The sequence below is a fragment of the Corvus kubaryi genome, unplaced genomic scaffold, assembly GCF_017639235.1.
Source record: "Corvus kubaryi isolate FWS band 111438036 unplaced genomic scaffold, C.kubaryi_AGA036_p1.0 37354, whole genome shotgun sequence".
Lineage (NCBI taxonomy): Eukaryota > Metazoa > Chordata > Aves > Passeriformes > Corvidae > Corvus > Corvus kubaryi.
Window position 1 is genome coordinate 522,955 of NW_024581116.1, and position 15,848 is coordinate 538,802.

At 44.1% G+C, this 15,848-nt stretch overlaps 1 protein-coding gene across 3 annotated transcripts in view; it reads right to left on the minus strand.

Moving 5' to 3' along the window:
- KIF13B (kinesin family member 13B) overlaps nt 1-15,147 on the minus strand; it is a 119,909-nt gene extending 104,762 nt beyond the window's left edge. For all 3 annotated transcript variants that reach the window (XM_042032771.1, XM_042032772.1, XM_042032770.1), the window contains exons 1-2: nt 15,034-15,147; nt 4,467-4,560 (exon numbers count right to left, since the gene is read on the minus strand). In XM_042032771.1, the coding sequence (XP_041888705.1) occupies nt 4,467-4,560; nt 15,034-15,088 (149 nt within the window). In that variant the 5' untranslated portion in view covers nt 15,089-15,147. The remainder of the gene's footprint in view (nt 1-4,466; nt 4,561-15,033) is intronic.
- Between the last annotated feature and the right edge of the window lie 701 nt (nt 15,148-15,848).

Consider the following 15,848-nt stretch of genomic DNA (forward strand, 5'->3'; position numbering starts at 1 on the left):
AAGAACACCCTATTACAGTTTTTAGCAATCAAACTGTTTGTTTTCAAATTTAAAGTCACGTGTGTTTTGTTACCATTCCTGCACTTTGCACTTAACCCTTCAAAATGAGTGGACTAATGTTGCTTAGTCTGTGAGACCCCAATACTTCTTTTCTGGTAGCATTTTTTCAGTACCTAAGTCTTTGCCAGGATTCTGTCTGAATTTGCCCTAATCTTCATTTCTTCAAAAGGATTAAAAGCTTCTTCAGCTTTGTAAGAAGAAAGAAACTTCAGTCCAAAGACAAACTCAAGGAAGTTTTAACACACTGGTCTGTTCATTTTAACCCAACCACTGCCTGAAGTCCATCATCCACATGAAACCAGCAATTTATTACCCACTTGAATCATAGTTTGGGTTGGAAGGACCTTAAAGCTCGTCCCATTCCAACCTCCTGCCATGGGCAAGGACATTTTCCACCATCCCAGGTTGCTCCAAGCCCTATCTCCCCATGACCTTCTTTAGGACTGTCAGATGTCTCAGAAAGAAAGCAGGAATTGGAATGGCAGAAGAATCCTCTAAAAATATTCTTGCCCATGTAAAATATACTTGGGCTTCACCGAGTTCCTCATCAAAGCAGAAATCACTGAGCTCAGCTGCTGCAAGGCTACAAAAATCCTCAAGCCTAAGATAATAACACACACCCCTTCTCAATTTCCAGATCTCCTTAAAAACAACCAAATTGAGTGTAAGCGCCACAACTGGATGAGCAAAAAAAGTGTCTGTGCGGGCACAGAAAAATAAACTGGTTTAAATCCAGAAATAGATACCTTAAAAGCAAATCTTTATAAAGATCCTCAATTACTGAATTATCTACTACAAAGCACTAATTATAAAGACATTACAATAGCTCAAAAGGAAAAACCCAGCCTGGTTTAACACACTTGTCAGCTCCAGTTAGCTGCACTCATTCCTTGGAAGAGGTTTTTACCCTGCGCCAGTCTTTGGAATCTCTCTGTTCTGCAAAACAAGAGGGAAAGCAGCTAGAAACCACAAACTGCAACAAAAGTACAGTGAAGTCAGCACTTGTTTCATTTTTAAGCATTTTCTCTTAATAAAAAGGCTCGAAAGTGGTTTGCTGGGCAGATTTAATGAATGCTTTGCTTTACAAGTATCACTGCTGATTCACAGGGCTGTGCCAGACTGATACACCACTGATCTCTGAGCTCATATCAGTTACACATCAATTACAGTCATGTCTGCAAGACAGCATAAACCTCCTTTGTCTGACCTGTCAAAAAAAAATTAAATCTTCTTAATAAGTCTTGCTTGGGAAATGTAAAATTACACCACAAGCAAATCGATAGTTAAAAGAAAAAAAAAAAAGGGCTATAAAGGAGCCTGGAATAATTAGAGTCAATTTGGAGATTTTCCAAAAAATTAATTCCCATAAACATTCCAATTGTTGCCCAGGATTTATCTATTCACTTCACCTACAATGAGTTCACACCCTCTTCCAAGCCCCAGCCACCGAGTAAGAATGCTGTGAGTAATCTTTGCGGCACAGAGTAAATCCCGAGTTGATAAAGAAACTTCAGCCTTGACCTTTGCAACAGGGAGAGCAGAGGGAGCAGACAGCTCAGGAAGGCAAACAAAGGAGGGGACAAGTCATGCTAATGGTATTATCCATCCACAGCGAATCCCTGGAGCTTCACACATCCTTGAGGGGAGATTTTGATTTACAGAGGTCATTTGGGGAAATTTGTGACAGAAACTCAAAGCTCTGTCACAATTAATTTTGTGAAGGCAGCTAAAGAAAAGGGTGAGCATTTCCACCTGGTATAATTTTAATTTTAACACAAGAAGCCGCCACTCAACCAAACCCACCCCCCCCAACAGCCCAAGGTTAATAGCAAAGCCTGCCCAGCCTGGAGGTCATCCCATGGATTTTAAAATTGATCTTTTGTACGTGATCAAGTTACTGAAACCTGCACAACACCATTAAGGATTGCTCAATAAAATAACTGCTGCCTCTCTCTCCAGCTCAGGAAAGGTCATTTCTTGGTTAAGGAATAACAGGAGAATACCAGATTTTTTTCAGCCATGTGAAAAGAGACTTTTTTTAAGAGCAACTGTTTTACATGTACTTATTAATCCTCAAGTCTCTAGAGGAATGTGTAAGTAATATACTCAAGAAAAAGTGAGGTCCATCAGTCATCACCCAGATTTTCAAAACATTCCTTATTTTTTAATGTCAAATTTCAAACAGCTACATTTTTCTGAACACCTGACAACGTTTCAGTGGCAATTACATGGACACAGCTTGCCACATCCAACAGTCAGGTCCCACATACCTCAAGTTGGGGGATTTATTTACATCTCCCAATCTCCCAGGCTTGGTTTCTCCCAGAGAGGATGGAAGTGGGGAAAAAATGCGTAAATCCAAAAGTCATGGGTTGTTTTTCCAAATGTCACTCCCTGCCAGAGCACAGCTGAGTCACGACAAGTGGGGATGTGACAGCACAGAGTTCTGTTTCTAAAATTCTTTTCCCAGTTCCTAAATTTGCCCTGGCATCTCAATGAGAAATGCAGCAAAGCTCTGGAGGTTTTCAAACTTGCCCTGCTTTGCAAGCACCTGAACTGTGTATTTACAATATTATTTACTTCTCTTTTCCCTGTTCAGTTAAAAGGTTTGCCAGAATTCCTTCAGCTCACTTGAGACACCAGAAAAGTCTGAAATCCAAAGGAATTGATTTTGTAACAGAAGGCGAAGTAGTTGATGGTGGATTTGGAAACGGAAGCAGAACCTGGGCATAAATTAACCTCCAGACTTAGAAAAACTGCAGCTAAGACTAACCTTTTCCTTGAGCTGATTTTTAAGACTCCTCTGATGGAGCTGCAGAAGCCAAGACAATTCAGCAGCAGCCTCTCAAGGGTGTGACCTGTTCCAAAAGGACCCTGTTCCAAACCCTTACCGCTCTAACTTGTGTTTTTGGGATCTGTTGTCTCACCGTGTGCAGGCAAACCCTCAGTGCAGTTAATGGGCCTCCACTTTCCTCTCTTCTATTGAATCACCCCATGTAAATTTCGTATGCTTCCTGCTTAGATTAGCAGTGGGTATTTGTGAGGATGCAAATGAAGCATTCTTCGCTCTGGTGCTGGATTCTCACACTGAGCTCACCACCTTGGCTGGGACCTCAAGCCACTGCCAAGCCAGCCCTCCCCTGCCAAGGGACACGATTTGCATGATGTGTGACTGCCCCATGAACGTTTTTAAACACATTTTAGGGACTAGAAACCATGCATTTCATTGCCATGTTTTAGAGAAACCATGAGTTACATTTTTAATCCAGCTGTGGCCGACTCAGCTTCTGAGAATCTCAATTTCCTGCCATTTTTAGCAGTTTTCGAGGCTCAAATCAACGTAGGGTTTTGGCAGCTGAACAATGCACGTGTTCCTGGAGGAGGAGGAGGATATTGATACAAACAAAAACACCCCCCCACACACAGCCTGTTTGGTTTTAAGAAACTTATTAAAGCTCCAGTCCCACCGTCTGTAACAAATCTTTCAGCTACTAACAATGGAAGGTAAATACTGCACCTGATGATCTCTTCGCTTGTCCATTTACTACCACTTGGGTTTGAGGAGTTTAAATTATCAGAGAGCAGTTAATGAATACTGACCCCTGATACACAGCTCAGCTTCACATGAAAAATTTAAACAAAACTCTGTTTTGTAATGTGTTTAACTGAATTCTTCTCCTTTCTGTTACCCTTAAGACCTCTTCCTTTTTCCCCCCCAGGAAACAGAGGATTGACTGCAGACATCCAGCAACAGGTTTTGCCTTTTCCTGCACCATTATTTTGTTTCACGCATATATTTTTTCATTTCCTCCCCTTGCATCAAGCAGTAAATGAAATAGTCACAAGCTTAACTCCACCACTTATTGCATGACTTTTCAGTTTCACAGTAATTTAATAGATTAATGCCAGTTCCGACACAAACTGGTCCCTACCCTCAGCCACCTCTCCACAGGTTTTTGACGCATGGAATGCCCCACTGTCGAGAAACTCCTAGAGCTACATCTCTCCAGAATGTTCCCATTCCCCTTCTCACACCATGACCCACTATAAGAAAACAACTGTGAAAATTTATTTCATTCCAAAATGACAAACTGTGCCCTGCTCAAATTGTTTTGCAGATTTAAATTTCTCCTGTCCCATAGCAGCACGCAAGAAAAAAATGAATGTTCATGGACACATTAAGCACTAACATGTTATTGAAAGCAGGAAGAATATGTACAAGGTTTTCCAAGCAACTTCCCAGCGAGGTAAAAATCAGCCTTATTTTATGGATGATGGCAATTACACTGTGGAAAGGATATATGTAATTTTTGAACCGAAAAACCCTCTATCAAGGCCTACATTTCCTACTTGTTAGACTCATATTTCATTTATGCAATCTGACCTACCCAATTCAAAAATCTTACCTGCCATCTCCTTTTGAAAGGTTGGTGTTTATGGGGTGAAGAATAACCTTGTTTGCATCCACATCCACCACACATTTTGTATGCAGATCAAGCTCTATAAAGAAATGAGAGAGTGTCAAGTGCTGCTCCTAAAGCACTGGGATTATATACACCATTACTTCCTCCAGACACCAAATTTATTCATGCAGTCTGACAGCCACCCATCAGCTAGAGAATAGAAACAGGACTTTTGCCAAATTCCACTTCTAGGGATATTCTGATGGGATGGATCCTGTCCAGCTTTAAAGCAAGCACTCTTTTCAAAGCAAGAAAAAGCACTTGGGTTTCACTGAAGGACAATCAGCATATACAAGGGCAGTATGAAATTTCTTCTGGGGGAAAGGAACCATTTAGGCTTGGTACCACTTTGACAGCTCTTCTTATTGCTCCCTCAATGCCTCACAGGCTCACAGGGAAAGCTGGCCCTGCCATCTGCAGCGCATTTTCCCCGGCCACTGCTGTGATATGGTGCCAGCTGTCAGTCCTGGGGCACCTGCTCTCAGAAATTCAAGTCCCATCAAAAATAATTTAGGTGCAAGCATGTAGAAAAGGGTTTGTCCTTCCCCCACAGGCTCCCGGGAAGTCCAGCTCTGCCAATTGACGCTAAGCAGTGGGATGTGGACTATGAGTAATGAGGATATTTGGAGTGTGTGAGAATTCTCGGCCCTAGAGGTGGGGAAAGCAAAATAAAAAGCTTCAGATAACACTGACAGCAGTCCAAAGTATCCACCCAGTGACAAACAGAGTTAGGTATGGGATAAAGCACACAGCCTGCACCCAGAGTCACTGCTACAGACATGCAGGACGCGGGGCCTGGACACAAGCATGTCCCTGCATGGTGACAGTGGCCCTGGAAAGTGCTCCCAAGTGCTGATTCCAATGGCCATGACACACTGTTCACACCCTCCCACGCCAGGATGACAAGGGGCTACGCTGAACAACCCCACACAGGGTACAGCACCTCAGCTGAATCACCCAAATACGCTCGTGTCTAATCATGTTAATTATAATCCTCATCCTCCTTCATCTCTGCTCTTTCCTTCTCAGTCACCTGTACTTGCTCTTTCACCTCACAGCACCTTATAAACTCAGACTGGAAATTTCTCAGACAGAGACCACAGATCTTCATTGCACAGCACCTTGCAGACTTCTTGCTCCTGGTAAGTGACATAGTAAGAGGGAGGTTCTTCCACGGGCATTTTTGGAAAGAAATGTTACAGCCTTTCGCTACCTGACACGCAGCAAAGAAACGCAAAGCTCAAGATCACTGGCCAAAGCAGGCAGTCACATGAAACTGAAATCTTCCTGAGCAAAACCGCTCCTCTGTTATTACACTGTGCTTTTGCAGGAGGAAGAGCCAGACGAGTTCCAGAAGCCAGTGTTTATTTTAATTTCTCCCCACACCCTGAAAGCCAATTTACCTATTATTAATATGCAACACATGCTTGCTTAGATGAAACCATGTTCTCCATACGTCCCATATCCGACAAGGCACTTTATCTCGGTCTGGCCGGTTAGTGATTAACACTCTGTACTGCAGTGACCTGCTTTTCCCAGCTCCTGAAGAAGGGTTTTACCTGCCTCATTCCAATTGTTGCCCAGGATTTATCTATTCACTTCACCTACAATGAGTTCACACCCTCTTCCAAGCCCCAGCCACCGAGTAAGAATGCTGTGAGTAATCTTGTGCAAAGCACAAGGTCTGCAAGCAGCATGGTCTCCGTCACATTTTTTTAGTGCAGCTCTTGAGAGAGAACGCCCATGGCAGGCTTTGCATCCATGACTGCCCAGTTCATTAAACCTCTCTTTGTGAAATATCCTTAAGAAAGCACACAGGCAGGATAAGAGACTCCCTGAAAGTCAAATGTCCTTTCAGGAAAAAAGATTCAAAGCCAGTTTGTCCCGTGCAACACACCTTGTCTGATTATCACCTCTCACAGATAACATTAAAACCCCTCACCTTGGTGTGCTGCACGGTTTTGGAAGATGTGGTGAGCCAAACTAGCAGCCATTGCCAAGCAGAGAGGTCCCAGTCCTTCCCTCCTGTGCCTGTTGCTCACCTGCCACTACCATGCTCAGAAGATCCTCTGTAAGTCACCTCACGTTACTTCAACAGCAGAAAACCCAACATGGAACACAGATGTATCCAGACCCTATGGAAAGCTCCATCCCCACTGAAACCTTGGCCATGCAAACAGGACGGGAGACCTGTGCAGAGGGAAGAAAGGAGCTGGGAGAAACCTTGTCCCAGCAGAGATGAATTGCTCCACCAGTTCATGGTGTCACATGAAATAAACCCCTGAGAAACAGTTATACTGAGCCTCTAAGCTGGGTCTGGATCCAGGCAGCCTTAAGGCTGCTTATCCAAGTTACCTTAGCCAAAGGCTCACATGGCAACTCTCCTTTCGGCTGAAGAAACACTTTAAATCCTGTTTGAACAGCACATCATTCACCTTCTTCAAATTCTGGCTCCATTACATTCCTTGACAGATTTCTGAATCCTTTAATGCTTCCAGTACACTGAGAGATGAATCTTAGCCACTACTGAAACTTATATCATCATCATTTCCACCTCATTAAGTTTTTAATATCATTAAAGCAGGTTGGCCTTCTAGTCAAATTATCTGCCTGCTCTTTCGGATATGATCACACCAGGACTCCACCCTTACTTTTACTAGTTTCAGTGTCTCCCAGGTGAGCTGGGTACTTGCTGCTCCTGAACAACAAGCAAAATTAGGATGCACCAAGATAAGATCATGAGGATGCACATCCAAACATCCCACTTAATTTGTCCTGTAGTAAGGACTCACTTGTCAAAGTTTGGTATTATTTTCTTCAACTATTCAGGTGTGTTTTTTTTCAGGCAGCATGAAATTTAGAAATTAAAGATGAAATTAAAAGATGACAGAAGTGGCTCGCTGTCAGACTTTGGAGATTTATCCCAATCTTTGCACCTTAAACAAAAAGAAAATCTCACCTATTATTACTGCTAACCTGCTTCTACCTTCCAAGAAAGGAAATTACCAAGAAAACACAATCAACTACTCATTTGCTTTATCAAATAAGAAACTAATCAGCTAATTGCTCTTTGAAGAATTAAAACTCAAACTCTCAACATCAAGAACCATTTATTGCAGGGAACGAAAATCTCTTTCACAGCTTCAGAGTAAGAGAGCTGTGACATCCATAATAAGAGGGTAACACGTATCTGAGTCACTTCTCCACATTTACATTTCACAGCTGTAGACGTGTTAAGCAAAGCTGGGCTGAGTGTAAGAATAATTGTTGTGTCCAAGCTACTCACAGAGAGTTCCTTGGATGAGTTTTTATTTTACTTGTGAAACTGGAAGGTGGGGGTTGAAGGAAGCCACTCTCCTTCCCCTTTCCCATGATTTTTCAGCTCCTCACAAGACTTGACTAAAACTGGGATTCAATGCAGATCTTAGCTGAAACCACGCTTGTGTCAATCCCAAATTACTACTACACCTTTGATAAAAGCCTTGTGGGTGTTGTAAAAATCACTCCTACTCCCCACATACACTTTGGGCTTTTTCACTAAGAATTTCAGTGTGTTTCAAACAGGGTGGAAAAGTCAGCAAGCAAGAGACAGCTGGAAAAGCGAAGCCAGGAGCAGCCTAGCACTGCCAGGAATGGTGGATTCAGCAGGCACTGGTCCATTCCCACCACAGGTAGGAATTTCCAATCCCTCTGTAACAGCAGTCATGTGGCTGATAAATAAACTCCCCCCAGCAGATTTTCCACAACAGAGTTAGGAAACACTGGCAAAGGTGCCACTTGAAAATGTACTAATCAGGTTTGGGGCAGAGACAAGGAGTGTGTGTGAATCCTGGAGGAAAGGGAGAGACGTATTTTGGGAAACACTGGATGTTTTGACCTCTGGGAAATTTGTGTCTTTGCTTACGGATCAGGTAGGGAACTGTTTTCATGGATTGGCTGCGACTACTGACAACAGAGGTCTGATAATGTTGTACCCAACTCTAGTGGCTGCCTCGAGTGGCACAACAAAAACACCTGAACTGCCACGTGCTGACACTGCAGCTTCCTCAGCCACGACCCCAAAAACCATCCCACTTAAGGGTCACTGCATTTCAGAACCAAACAAAGTGATCCTAAGAGATGGCTTTTGCAGGGCAGCTTGAAACAATCTTAAAATGAACAATGATACAGTAAATAAGGGGGGTCTGCAAGGTTTTAAATTCATGACTTGGGGGCGGGGCATGGCATCATAAGACCTTTTAGTACCACAGCCAGGGTAGATAAAGACCTGTCTTAAATTATGTGACCCTCCATACTTGCCTCTTTACATTCCCTATTTTTTCAGAGTGTATAAAATGACAGCAGCCTTCCAGTGCCTAAATGTGCTACAAGAGAGCTGGAGAGGGACTTGGGACAAAGACCTGGAGGGACAGGACACAGGGAATGGCTTCCCACTGCCAGAGGGCAGGGATAGATGGGATATTGGGAAGGAATTGTTCCATTTGAGGGCAGTGAGGACCCAGCCCAGGTTGCCCAGAGAAGCTGTGGCTGCCCCTGGATCCCTGGAAGTGTCCAAGGCCAGGCTGGAGCAACGTGGGCTAGCAGAAGGTGTCCCTGCCCATGGCAGGGGATGGAATGGGATGAGTTCTAAAGTCCCTTGCAACCCAAACCATTCTATGAATTAAGGGAAAGCACTTCCCACTTAATCAAGAGCTTTGATTTCCATGTAAATTTTTCCACTAGATCTCAATTTAAGAAATTAAGTTTATGAAGGCTGACAGTGTTCCAGCCTTTTCAAATACCATTTGATCCTGAATCCCACTGAAACAGAGACATGAGCCTGGTGTTACAACACAGTTCAAATAAAAGTTGTCAGCAGATTCCTCCTGGTCCCACTAACCAGATTTAGGGCAGCTGTACCTTCAGTGACACCTCAGGACCCTTTGGAGATGGGCCTTCAGCTCTATACAGTTACTGGGAACCAGAACAACTGGCCTTGTAGAGCTTCACAAAAGCTGGAAAAACCAACTGAAGTATAACAAATAAAATGTGAAAGGTTTAAAGTGCCTCTCCTAAGCTCATAAGCCAAAATTGGCCCCAAATACAAAAGCTCAAATAATCTCCTGTAAAGACAGACAATAGAAATTTTATATTTTAAATTGCCAGTAGATTTTCAGGAGATTAACATTCCCTTGGAGGTTAGACCTGGAATGTTGTGGCCTGAGCCGTCAAGTTGTATTGGAGAAGAAATTGCAGTTGGTTTCTCATACCTTTCTTGATCTGGAAAAGCAAGTGGCAAAAACACTGAGAAATATTTAAACAGTAACTTTAAAATATTTATTTATCACACAAGTCAATTAAGAGCCAACTAAAAAAAATGACAGGCTGTTGTTTGAGGTTTTCTGTTGTTTTTTTGTTTGACACAGAAATGTGAAAGCCAGTTCAAAGACAACAAGTCCTCAAGTTTCCCTGCCAATATCTGTTTCCCAAGAGTGACTTTTCTCTTTGCCCTTTGCTACATAGGAGCCAACACAAATAAAGGCAAAACTAAATGAGGAGATGAGTGAATGTGTAAATAACTTCCATCTACACGATAATGTTAAGGGCTTATATGCAAAAAAGAGTGTAAAAACACTTTTAGGGAACTGGTTATGAGACATAGTGATGATAAATTCTGACTAAAATACAGTAATTTGACTTGTAATTTACATCTACCAACATGAAGGTATCTTTCAAGCCTCTCTGTTATATGAACTGCTCAAATGTAAGTCATGAAATTTTCAGTTTGCAGCGATTAAAGGTCATTAAATATGTACGAGTGCATCTGGAAGGGGACACAATGATATCAGAGCTTGTCTGTCAGGGGAAAGTCAACTCAAACTCATGAGCACATGGAACAGGCAAGGTGCCCTCTCACGTTAATTCCATGTTGTCCAAACGCTAAGAAAACCCGTGTTCTATCCTTTGCTGCTTCATTTTCTGCAAGGAAAGAGCTCCCCAGACAGCTTTAGTGAAGGTACTTCGTGTATCTGGACATGGACCTTTCTCTCGGCCAACTCTGCTGCTGCAAACACCGCTTGGCTCGTGGGAACTGAGCAAATAAATCAGAGTGGGGGACTCCGGCAAGCTCTGAGGAAGTTCAACACTCTGGAGTCAACAGGCATGAAATGCAAGAGAGTTTGCTCTGCCACCAAGCACCCAAAAGCCCAGGCAGAGCTATTCCAAGTGTATCTGATCTTCAGGGGGAGCAGCCAACCTGAAACCAGAGCAGGATGGGAACCTCCCCCTGCCCTTGGAGCTCCGAAGGTGCAATTAGCACTAAAATTCCTTTGTGGCACCCACGTTGGATGTCTGGGAGTCTCTGGCTGTGGGGAGTAAGGCTGTAGCACCTTAGGAGCTCTTAAAATACGATTGCCTCACAAGATGAAACATTAACTGCATCCTTTACCCATTTGGCACCTTATCTCAAGGTTAAGCCTGCTCCCAGCCCAAACACTATTTTATAGCTTATCAACCATCACCAGGAAACATTCCAAACTCCAGGCACTCATGAGGACAATGGTGAAGAAAAGTCGTGTGGTTTGCACATTGCCATCAGGATACAAGACGTGCCACTTCACTCCCTCTAACACCACAATTAATCTTATAAACCCGCTTGCACAAACTCCAATTTATAGATAAATTGTCTCTGTTGTAATCTCCATGGGAAAACAAACAAACAAGAGCACAGGAACAACCCCCACCTCCTCACCTCAAACCCCGAAAATATTTCAAGTGGCTGGAAATGAAACCTCCTCCAAAAAGGGTTGGAGGACATAAAATTACCACCCGACACAGTGATCAGAAGCTTGTACAGACACAAAAGCAAATTCCTTCCTTACAAGCATGGGAAACAGAACCTTCACCATCAAAGCATGAGAAGATCCCTGTTTGGACACTGATAGTCTGGATAAATATGTATATCCACAGATACCTGAATGGGTATTTACAGGCAATCCAGGTATTTAAACTGGAGCTGTAGGTGTTACACTACAATTCTAGAGCAGTTTAATCCAGCAGCATCGCCAGAATACAGGCAGTTGTTTTCCTGCCTATCTTGTTTAAAAAGTATTGACCCAAGTGAGACGTAGCAGTTTGGTCTGGCTTAAGTGTCATCAGCCATATCCTTGAGCATAAGTTGCTTTCTTTTAAAATAGAACAACTTTTATCAGCGTTAATTAACACTGCACTGAACTGATCCAAAAGCACAAGAAAAAACAATGACTTGAATATACTAATGTACTGCCTGTACCCAAACATCACCTGAAAACAAAGCATTCAGTCAGAAAAATCTTAATTAAAAAGCCTTCAGCTGTCATTTGCTTTGCTTCGTGGTATGGCTTGAGATTTGCATTTACCTGAAATATGATGAATATCTGCTAAGAGAAGTCAAACACGACACTCATGAAAGGAAATCCACCACAACTCTTAAATAAAACAGCAGAAGAACTTCCTGATTGTTATCAAACCCCCATTTGAATAACACAGTGCACTAGGAAATACTTTAGTGAATTACAGAGCCAAGAAAATAAAAGACCAGGAGCCTTATCTAACAAAACAATACTGAATTATTTAATTCATAAAAGCCTGTTAATCGAGATCCCAGTTTGCAAAGTAGAAGGGATGTAAAAAAAGACGCCTCTGTTGCCACCCAGCAGAGCCTCCAACTTCAGACGTGGCACTGCGAACGTGTGGACGCAGCAGCATTTTTATAAAAGCAAAGCTTCCACACAGGCTTCGTAGGAATTGAGGTCTAATTTGAAGCAAGATGCAAAATAAAGTAGCCTGGATGCAAAAAACCCCAAACCCAAGCACAATTAGAAATGCTTCCCCTCACTAAAAATGAGTGCTATAAACTGAGTTTATGGATTACCACTCTGCATAAGAATGAAGCAGGACCCTCAATCCAAACACCTTGAAATGCGACCGCTATAAATAACCAATTATTTGATACACAAATCCCTTCCACAGGCAGGCAAGGAACCCATTATGCTTTTATGAGCTGTAAAAACTCCTAACAGTTAAGCGCACCACTTTTATTAACCTAATAAACCCTCGCCTTAAGAAATTCATAACTCAAACACCAAAGACAACCACCACCACCACACGTAAACACTGAGAATATTTCAAAGCTTAACTTTGCACAGTCTCAGCCAACTGACAGGTTTGCAATGTTAAGCCCTTCGGTGCAGAGGGAAGGAAAGAACATTACTCGTGATCCTGAAGAAAACAAATACTTGCTTCAGGTCCAAAGCCCCAGAACCCCACACAAATACTGCTCAGAACAAAATGTATATGAAAGAGCTTCCAGGAAAGCTGCCTCTTGCCTCAAAGCCTAATAAAAAAAAGCCAGTCCACAGAAGTCTTACAAATGGATGACTCTCCAGAAAATCAGTGGCACAAATTCTTAAATTTAACAATAAATAGGTAAGAAAAATTGCAGCCTTGATATCACTGTTTGTTTCTATAAATTCTAGGTACATCAGAAATACCACACAGAGGTATCAGTTGTTTAGGCCTGACCAAAACATCTGGACTGTGACAAATAATCTGCTGGGAAAAAAAAACCCACTTCCAGGACATTTTGTTTGAGGGAGAAAATGACATGGATCTTCTAGGCTAGACCTAAATGGATTTGAGTATCACTCAAAAATAACAGGATGTTTAATAGCTGCAAACTGCCAAGAGCAGGGGGTTCAGGCCCCCCTTCTCTCTGATGAGCATCAAGGATTGATACTCAAATGTCCCTCATGCCTGGATGAGCCTCCTGACAGGAGTCACCCTCTCCATAACATTATAAAGTATATACAGAATAAAAGACAAACAGAACTTAGATTTATGGGTCCCTTCCAACTCAGAATATTCCATGAAAGAGAATAACTAGATACAATCTAGATTTCCTCCAGATTCCTTTACTTCCCCCACTGCTTCCCCACAGTTCCTGGCTGGAAAGGGACATGTGGACAAACTCAGGGCTGAACAGATGTAGGGTATATGTGGGAGGGAGAGGTGCATTAGTCACCCCTGGAGATTCCAAACTTCACTGAGAGAGGCCCTGTGCAACCTCATCTCATTTGACGTGCTCCAGAGGTCCCTTCCAACCTGAATTATTGTCTAATCCCGGGGGTGAGGAACACCAAGCAGTCAGGAGACGTCTGGGGCAGAGCCAAGGAAATGACCTATGTCAGGAAAGGGACATGAGCAAGAGGAAAGCCCAAGTCTGTCACTGACACCAGGCACAACCTCTCAGCTCCTCTCCCAGCTCCCACCAACTCCTCCACACTGCCACTCCATCTCCTCCAAGCAATTCTCTGTAAGGATGGATCCTCCTCGGTTTTGAGAGCTGACACCTGAAGTTTAACAAAATGCAGCTTTTGGTCAGAATATCCTCGATTTCCCTAAACCACCAGACTGTAAAGGCATCAACTCCATCTCTTGTTCTGGAAGTGGGACTCAGGAGCTCTTGTGAACTCAGTGAACATTCCCCTGCTGACATTTTACAAGGTGTAGAATCACTGTATTCAATACTTTAACCCTTTTTCTTTTTTACAGAAAGGAATAAAAAAGATATTTTATGTCAGATCATGTAGACGATAAAGGGCTTCCCCTCTCCCTCCTTTTTTTTTTGCTTCAACTACTGAACTGACTTCACTGGATTCCCTTTCCCCAAAAGGAGTTATTGGCATACTCCTGTGAGAATGTGGGATGAAAAAAAAAGCCACCCAACACATTTCTTGGCTTTCTGCCTTCTTCACCTTCCTATTCCTTGGCTGAAGCTGCCTTTTCATACTCACTTCCTCATCATCCAGAGCAAGTTTTTCTAATTAAGACAAGTAATAAACATTTAAACAGCTGCCCAGACCACGGTCTGATTAACATAACCCTTAGGCAAGTTTCGTTGAGGGGGGAAGAAAAACCACCAACAACCCAAAAAACAACAACAAAAAAATTCTCTTGTCAATTCTCGCTTCCTCTTCTGTATTTTCTTGCTTGTTTTTGCCCTTGTGTCGCTGTCATCTGGTTAACAGCGTCCCGCTCAAGCACCGAGGGGTCGGAGAGCAGCGGGGTGAATTAGCACAGGGCAAAATGCAGAAAAAGAGGCATTTTCCCCCAAAACCGCAAAGCAGGAAGAAGGAAGCACTGTCCCAGCAGGAACCGGCTGTAAAGCAGATGCAAGAGGTGTGGAGAGAGCTGCTCCCCCGGGGAGCGGGCACGGCAAAAATAAAGCCATAAACCCAGGCAGGTTTAGGAAAAGGGATATCAGGAGAGGGGGGCGAGCACAGCGCGGCTGCGGCCACACACCCGCCTGTGCCTATCCAGGGTGTGTTTATTCGTGATAAATAATTAAGCACACACGGACACGCACCGATTCACCCGCACTGGGGCACACCTGTCCCGGTGGACACCTGTCCCCAAGGACCGGCACCCCCGGCCCGCGCCGCTCCCGGGAAGGACAGAGGAGGGGGATGCTGGGAAAGGGGGAGGGTCTCACCTCGCCGGTTCATGGGGCGGACACGCACCGCCACCTTCACTTTGGAGTCCCCCATCCTGCCGCTCCAGCCTTCCCGGCTCCCTCGTCCCTGCCCGGCTTCCGTCTGCCGAGGGAGAGCCGGAGCGGGGAGGAGCGCCGGCGAGGGAGGTGCCGCGCCGGGCCAATGCCGGCAGGACTACAACTCCCAGTGGGCACTGCGCCCGCACCGCCCCCTTCACTCCCGGCGGGTCGCCGCGGTGCGCTGTGGGAGCTGTAGTTCTTCCCGCTGCCCCTAGCCTGGGAGCGAAGCAGGCTGGATGAATCACGGAATTAATTAGGTTGGAAAAGACCTCCAGGATCACCGAATCTAACCTGTGACCCGTCACTACCTTGTCACCAGACCAGAGCACTGAGTGCCACATCCAGGCGTTCCTTGGACACCTCCAGGATGGGGACTCCACCACCTCCCTGGGCAGCCCCGTCCAATGTCTAAGCACAGAATCACAGAACTGATCAGTTTGGAAGTGACCAAAGTGGGTCATCTGGTCCAACGCCTGTGCTCAAGCAGAGTCATCCCAGAGCACGTGGCACAGGATTGTGTCCAGATGGTTCTGGAATATCTCCAGTGAGAGACTCTCCACACTCTCTCTGATCAACCTGTTCAGTGCTCGGTCACTGCACAGGAAGGAAACTCTTCCTCATGTTCAGGTGGAAGTTCCTGGGCATCATCCCTTCCGTGAAGAAATTCTTCCTAATAAAATGTCCAAACTAAATCTTCTCTGGGGCAGCTTAAGGCTATGTCCCCTTGTCTGTCCCTTGTTCCCTGGGAGCAGAGC